Source organism: Argiope bruennichi, chromosome 1 (assembly GCF_947563725.1).
Source record: "Argiope bruennichi chromosome 1, qqArgBrue1.1, whole genome shotgun sequence".
Classification (NCBI taxonomy): Eukaryota; Metazoa; Arthropoda; class Arachnida; order Araneae; family Araneidae; genus Argiope; species Argiope bruennichi.
The window spans coordinates 126,875,498-126,883,627 of record NC_079151.1 but is presented as its reverse complement, the minus strand read 5'-3'; the positions used below and the strand labels follow the sequence as shown (position 1 = coordinate 126,883,627).

The following is an 8,130-nucleotide window of genomic DNA, read 5'->3' as shown; positions in this document are numbered from 1 at the left end:
GAAATTTGCACTACTTATCATTAAGAAATGAGCAAATGGGAAAGCCAATATAAAATCTTTAATCGTTTCTTTTTTTTAATGTTCAACAAAATATCTAAAGTGTTTTAATTGATCTAATGGTGAAGAAATTATTGCATAATTAAAACATTTGTATACAACATTCCATTTTATTTTGTGAAGAATTTTTAATTACCGTCTCCTCGATCGGTGTCATTTTTAAGACAAAATAAACACTGTGCTTAAACTTTAATATGTTACCCAATATTTTCTATGGAAGCTATTTCTTGCGAAATTTGTGATTTTAAACATTCTCGAGCAATGTCCTTCACAAACTAGCAAAAGCATTGAGAAAATAATCGGCGAAAGGTAAAAAGTAGTCTGTGTTCTAAATTCAAAATCTCTCCTTATCAAATAGAACATAATAATAAATACAAATGCCTAAACAAAGCCTTTTTGACTAGAAACTATGTTCTACATGTTATATTTGTAACAAACTGAAATTCTCATCAATTCATCAATAGTAGACATAATCAGGAAACGAATCAGGAGCCAAAAGAAAAACCACACCGGCGATCTAATGCAATGACGGCATCACGATTATTAAATCCACGTGAATAAAAATAATCCCAATCGAAAAATAAAAGAAAGTTAATATCATGGAAGAATCAGATCGTCAAGGGAAGGTCAAACTGTTCCATCAGGTAAACTTTGCATCTTTTGTACCCAAACTGGATCAGAACTGGTTTTAATTAAGCACCTTGTTTCCTAGTGAAGCACAAGAAGAATTTGCGTGTGCCTTGCAGATGCCGAAAAGAGCAAAAGAAAAAGGACTCTACGATCATTCCCACGCATATTTGTTTTGTTTCTGCATAATTAAGGGAGACACCCCACCCATCTCAAATATGCCCGAGTTTTAGAGGGTCCTTGAAAGTTTTGTGGAAGAGTTAGTATATAAGCAAGCGAGGGAATCGTGAACCATCAATCTCACCTAGAGCAACAGATCCCAGAAACAGCCATGTTCGCAAAGGTAAGTGAAGCTCTGGAAATTTCTTCAATTCTTTTTTATAGTTTCGTTAAGAATTTAACCTTTTTTATATTTAATACACCTAGAAATTTTTGAAGTACCCATAAAGTGCTTAACCTATGTAAGCAATATGAAAATTTCAACCATATGGTATGGAGCCTATAAAATAACTGTACAAATTTTACTAGCATTCATAGAACCCCATTTTTAATCTTTTATAAACCGCTTTGTCCAAAGCTGTAATCAGATTTCTAAAACTCATTCAAGTTGATAAGGAATGCTTTGGTACTAAGTATTAAAGAAATATTTAGAAAGCCAATTTTCATTCAACCATTTTTGCTTTTTTCTTATCCTATGTTTAATCCTTAAGTTGTAAATTGAAAATATATTGAATCAAATCTCAATTTGAAAAAGGAAGAAGTTCTTGAATTTCTCGATGCATTTCGAGATAAATGATTGATGAAAAACGACATATTATGTTTTTTTAAATATATTCATTACTTTCTTTAAAAAACTAATTATTAAATGATTCTTTAAATCTTTACACTTCATTCATTCAACCAGACTTTTCAAACAGCAAATATCTGTGGAAGTCATTAGAACGAAATTTAGAATATTCTTAAAATCTCTTGTGAAATAGCTTTTAAAATGTTTAAATCACAAATTGCAATGCATACTTTCTGAAATCAATGATTGTTTTACTCACCGTAGACAAATATGTAACTTTTGGCTTTTGCATTCTTTCCCTCAAAAATTAATTCTGTTCCGTTATTTAAATCATTTGATATATCTGCTTATCCTCATATTTTACACTTTTAGATAACAATATTTCTCTCATCTAAACCAGTGGCAGTGGTTTGTGTCCTCGAAATTTTCTCGCATACTCTTTAATATGCTTGTCATGCCAAAGAACGCCTTACACGGCGTTGGCATACCATAATTGCGAAATATGAACTTTTGGCGTGAATTTGGCATTTTTACTGAATCTATAGTGTTATCTTTTGCCAGTTATTTGGCGATTATCCCCTGACATGCAGTTAATAGCATTTGAAAATCGCATTTGTGTTTTAGACACGTTTTTCCCAACAAATTAAAATAAACATTTGACATAAAACTGCACTTGAAAACACAAACTCTCATAACAAATTTGATATATTTAATTCACTGCGTTTTTGCATTATCGTGTTTGCATGTTTCTGAAAGTAAAGACAGACAGACATTCAGCATGTAGTTGAATTTGGCTCAAAATTTAATAGGTGTCTGTGCTACAGCTGTTAAATCTGAGTACCGAAATTTATTTTTCTAGCTCTCTTCGTAATAATTTATTTACTTGCAGATTTAAAAGATATACACGATTTATTGATAAATCTTCCAATTTATTTAAGCTTACCTTTAGTTCAAAATAGGAAATATCTTGAACTGAGCTCTAAGTCACGTGTACTGTTACAGAGCCTTACTGCGAATTAGCATTTTTCAGAATTCGCATATACAGTTACAGAGCTCTAATTGACAGTTTTCATGCCAATTCTTGAGTTTTGGCATGGTTTCCAGATCAAATTGATAGATATTCTTTTTCGATATGAATCGATACATCAGCTATTTGTTCTAGATCGCCATCTTGTGCGCAGCTCTTGCAGCTGTCAGTGCCAACCCCCTCTTGGCCACTTCCATCGTCAACACAGGATCAAGCATCAGCGCACAATCCCAAGACGTAAGTATAGACGCTATTTTCTTTAATTCTTTACTTTTTATCGAGACTGACAGAAACTTCTTGACAGTCTGTCATTCTTAAAAAAGGTTTTATGCTATTTCAAATATCAGAAGCTTTATTTCAAAACTAATAACTCTAATATTACTGAATAGAATTAATAAAGTATTTACGAAAAGGAGATGAAATTGTTTCCTATGATAGCAAGTAAATGTTGATGTTTATGATGGAGTCTTGTAATTAGAAAGCTATAATACATAAAAAGCTGACATTCTACAGTATACTTAAAGATTTTCAGACAAACTACGAAAGAAAACTATTTGATTATATTATATATTTTCGCTATATGTTGTATGTATTAAATAGATATTCTGTGGAGTAACAAATGTTATTTAGGCTCATCACATGACTAATTCGAAGCGATTCTGCAATACATTTCTTATTTTTCTCGTTTGTCATTCGTCAATGAGTAAGTTTGCGAAAAAAAATTAGGAAATTTGAGATAATCCTTTGCGAAAATCCGGACTTCAAACTATCTGTAACATATACATAAATTAAAGTAGAGAATTCTATATATTTTTCAAAGCTCTATGAAACAAAAAAGAAATCAATAAAAAAAATTCATAAGCTCATTTTATCTGTTATTTTCTAAGATGCGATCATGCTGTTACAGTTTAATTAATGCATTACATAAATGAGCTAAATGATGAAGTTATGTAGAACTTTTATATTACTAAACTTGAATTTTATGGTAATATTTTGCTCTTTTCTCCATAGAAAACGTTACAGCACTGTGAATTTGCAATCTATATTTAATACAAAATATTTAATAAAATTTCTTTAATTTTTAGTATGAGACAGCTTGTTCTTCGGTAAGTAAGCTTTCAAAGTGAATTTCATATCGAAATGCAATAAGAGATAAATTATAAGATAGATTGTATTCTACGAACGGATATTATTTTACGTAACTCTAGAACCGCAAGTTTTTAGTTTTTTAGTAAACATTTCAATTTCCGATGATTTTCGAAGAGAGGATCAATGACCTTTCGATCTACAAAGTTTGTTTAGTTTTGAGATATATTTAGAACAATTTCGGAAATTAAAGTAGAGGATACTCTAAAAGGTTTCGTAACAAATATAATATTGCATAAAGGAATACAACAGATTATGATTAAAAGTTATCTGAAAAGTTGAATTGAATTCTATTAATATGCGGTAAGTGTTTCAATATCACTCATGACTGTATCAGTTAAAAATGTAATAATGACCCCAAAAAGGGGGGGGCTTCATTTCCATTCTAACTTAATAAAGAATGGTATTTTATATCAATCTAAGATTTCGAATAATAAACAAAGGCGAATCTAAATCAAAATATCTGTGTTTTTAGGGTTTAGTGATGTAAAACTTTTGTGGAAGTATGCTGTGTATGTCGAAATTTGTTGCTTGATTGTAAAGTTATGAATTACATGATTACTGATCTAGATGATTTATTAATGAAAATTAGCTTTTTAATACCCAGGGACTCTAAAACTAAGCCTTCAAATAGAAAGGTTTCTGTGCCATCATGTCTAGGCTGTAAATCCTTTTAATGTAAACCACATTTTAGCGATACTAACTACTTTTTTAGTCCAAAGAAATCTACTTTTGAACTGAATTTTAGTTTTATCAAGAACATGCCACATAACGGTTAATGGGACAATAAAATTAATTTTAATTACATCATAGTAATAAAAAAAATTTCCAGATTACTTATCGAATTAACTTATTTAAAAAAAAAATTAAAATTAAAGAAAAATTTTACATCAATGAAATTGATATCACTTAAAAGGTCAATTTTTTTTTAGTTTTAAGATAAATAAAAATTCCTTTTTATGTGATAATATTTTATAGAAATATAGTTGATAAATGCTAAGATCTTGCATAATCTTTATTTAAACCTCGGCTTACTTCAGTATTAGACTTTGAAAAGTTAACAGCAACTTTCCTCTTATCCTATAAAGCGTTTTTACTAAATTTCTTCAAGATTGGGGGGAAAAAGCTGTAGATTTGTGTAAAATATTGACAAAAAGACATTCATCGTTACATATATATATATATATATATATAAAGAGAGATTATCAAAATTTCATGAATGTATGGGAATTAAATGTCAAAAGACAATTGTCTAATGAAATATATCGCCAAATGAATTACAGGCAATTGGCAACTATGCTTTTAACTACGGTACCGCCACCAACGCCAGGGCTGAAGTCGGAGATGCCGCCGGAAACAAGCAAGGAAGCTACACCATCACCGACATTGACGGCAGAGCCCGAAGAGTTGACTACGTCGCCGATGCTGCAGGTTTCAGAGCTTCCGTCAAGACCAACGAACCTGGAACCGCCCTCAGCGCCCCAGCTTCCGCTGCCATCGCTAGTCCCTACGCTCCACCAGTCGCTCCAGTAGCACCCGCTGTTGCTGCTCCAGCCCTTGCTGCTGCTCCTCTTCTTGCTGCTCCTGGTCTCGCCTACAGCGGTCTTATTGGACACGGAGCTGGATTTTATGCTCCTGGTCTTGCCAAAACTATCTTCTGGTAAACATAGGTAAGAATCTATTCTAATTCAAGAAATTATCATTGTTGTAATTAAAGGAAATTTTCTGTAGTTGACTTCATGTGGTGAATCGTTTTTAATGTTTTGAAGTAATTTTTGTAACTTGTGCACCAAGAGCAAAATGTTGGTTATCAGTATGAAGACTTCTGTTATTCTTCTTCTTAACAATTTTAACATTAACAGTTATGCATTTAAAAAATTAACGATAAAATGATATTTCTTATCATTAAATGGTTTCATTGAATGAACACTGATTTGGGAGCAGAGTTTATTCCTATTTCTTTGATTTGTATTGGATTTTGATATGAATTTAAGGTGTTTTAGTGAAAGAAAATAATGCCTTTAAAGTAACGAATTATATAGCATCATCGAGTATAGGAAATCAGTATTAGTCTTTTTGTAAGGGATTCAAATATTATGCGAATCGAGCTTTTTACTTTGTATCAAGCTGGTACAGAAATAGTACCATCACACTATAGAAGAATTATTTCTTTAAAAATGTACCATTCTACCATCAGAATGTACCATTGTGTTACTGGGGGCTGTGCAAGAATCTTTAGGTGTGTGTTGCAGAACTTTTCTTAGTCATTTGGACTGAAGCAGATACTGTGGCACTAAACTACTATGATTTAAAGAACCTCCATGTTCTAATATATCTAATTGCCCTTTTGAAAATTTTACTTTCTTATTCCATTCATTGCCCACACAAAAGATAAAGTGATTGATTACTTTAAAAAAACTGATATCAAGTAACTTCACAGGTAGAAAGGAATAACATCCCTTATGTCTCAATACTTCAAATATAGAAGGATAGCACTCTCCCAGTCCTTTGTCATATTCTTCGCTTAAAATGAGAATTTGAACATAATTTTAAAAGCAGGTAACATTCAAAGAAATACAGAAATGCGAGTCAGAATATCAAAGTGAATGTGGAGTAAATACTTTAGTTACTAGAGTTATTTCATTACATCCTTCCTTAATAATGATACGAAGGTAACAATGATCCATCCGGCATTATTATCAAAATAACTACCAGAAATGTAACTTTAATATTCTTGTTTCTGACAGAAATTATTTCCATTTGTTATAGAGTAAATAGTTAAGTTTATGATACAAGGGAATTATGATAACTTTCATTGGCTAAAGCAATCCGGAGCTCCTAGTTCGTGACTAATAATCTCACTTAACTTCAATATGTACGTGGATGCTGCCATTTTGGAAGACTTTTGCAGTAAACTGGCCAAAATTTGTGTTTGGCTTTAAAACGAAATATTCAATATCCAGCTTGAACCCTCTGAGCAATTCGTTCCTCGCAGGAAATTAGCCGGCATTTGTGTTTGGCTTAAAGCTAAACCTTCAATAGCCAACTTGAGCCCACTGAGCAGTTCGTTCCTTGCAGGAAATTGGCAGTCATTTGTGTTTGGCTTAGAACAAAATCTCCAACAACAACTTGACCCCGCAGAACCATTCGTTGCTCACGGACATCAGTTTTCTAATAGCATCGTATAGGGTTATAGCTAGAGAAAAACCAATGCCTTTTTCCTTCAGTTCAAATCCTCCTTCAATTCTTGCTCTGACCATTATGCCATTGGTAAAAGACAAACAACATTTTGAAAAAAATTATTTAATAATCAAATTAGTTAGCCAAATTTTTCAAGGCAATACTAGAATACTCAGTATAACATAACAGTGTAAACTTTTTTCTTCAATTTAAAATAAAATAATTTCAAGTAATTATTTGAAATAGAAAACAAATTTTTCTAACTAAAGAAATAAAATTATACTGTTGATGTGTTATATTTATAATCATTTCTCTGTTTCTTATAGATTTTTCTGAATCAGAACGAAAATTGAATTTATGGAATGGAAAATTGACAATGTACAACGCTATTTAAAATACCAAATCAACAAATTAGGTGTTGGCGGCAGAAACGGCTTCTGTGTTGCAGCTTCAATAAGCTCTTTGTTTTCAGTCTTTCATGTAAATAATACTTTTAGCAATAAAAAAAATTATTCAACATGATTTCCAGTAGTATTTTCTTAAGTATTCAATGTGATTGTATTTTTTCAGTTCCATTTGTGTTATTTTAAGAAATGACTGATTACTTAGAAATCATTATCACAATTCTATAAAATCATAATTATTATATATTCTAGAATATCAATTGCGTCTCAAACGTAAAATTTGATTTTTCGATATGAAAGATGCGTTGGAAATTCTAATCAAAAATATTTTTGCAAAAATGCATGTATTATTTATTAATCAGCATATTCAAAGATATGTTTAACATCTTAAAAAACGTGCCAGGTATCGATCTGAAACTTTTACCAGATATTCATTTTGCAAAGCCCATATTTAAGAGGAATGACGAAGTCTTAATTTTCTTACTTAAGCTTTTCCTCTAAGATAAATAACTCTCTATTTAAACGCAAAAGGCCAATGTTGTAGCTTTCCTATTTCTTCCCTCCTTATAAGGTCTGATGTATATGAGCATATATAGTAACCTATTTTGTTAGGTCAACCCAACAACTTCAACTTACGTAATTTTTAATTTAAACTGCGATTAATTATTTTTATTAAACTACTACTAAGCATTTTTTTTTTACATATTTGTATTTTTCATGAAATTTTAAATAAATTATTTCCCAAAGAATATTTAATTTCAAATTACAGGGTGGTAATAATTAAACTTCCCTTATAAACAGCATCCTACAACGCAAACGGAAGAACGGATTGCAACGAAATTTAGTGTATAGACTGTAGACGAGATGCGCTCACGGAATTTCAATAGAAAAAATCTAAAATG

The 8,130-nt window shown here is 31.1% G+C and overlaps 1 protein-coding gene across 1 annotated transcript; it reads left to right on the top strand.

The window, feature by feature from the left end:
- The first annotated feature begins 878 nt into the window (after nucleotides 1–878).
- Nucleotides 879–7,341, top strand: LOC129981181 (adult-specific rigid cuticular protein 15.5-like). Its single transcript, XM_056091911.1, has 4 exons — nucleotides 879–1,027; nucleotides 2,634–2,735; nucleotides 4,928–5,314; nucleotides 7,151–7,341. The coding sequence occupies exons 1-3, from the start codon at nucleotides 1,016–1,018 to the stop codon at nucleotides 5,306–5,308; spliced, it is 495 nt and encodes a 164-aa protein (XP_055947886.1). The 5' UTR covers nucleotides 879–1,015; the 3' UTR covers nucleotides 5,309–5,314; nucleotides 7,151–7,341.
- The last annotated feature ends 789 nt before the right edge of the window (nucleotides 7,342–8,130 follow it).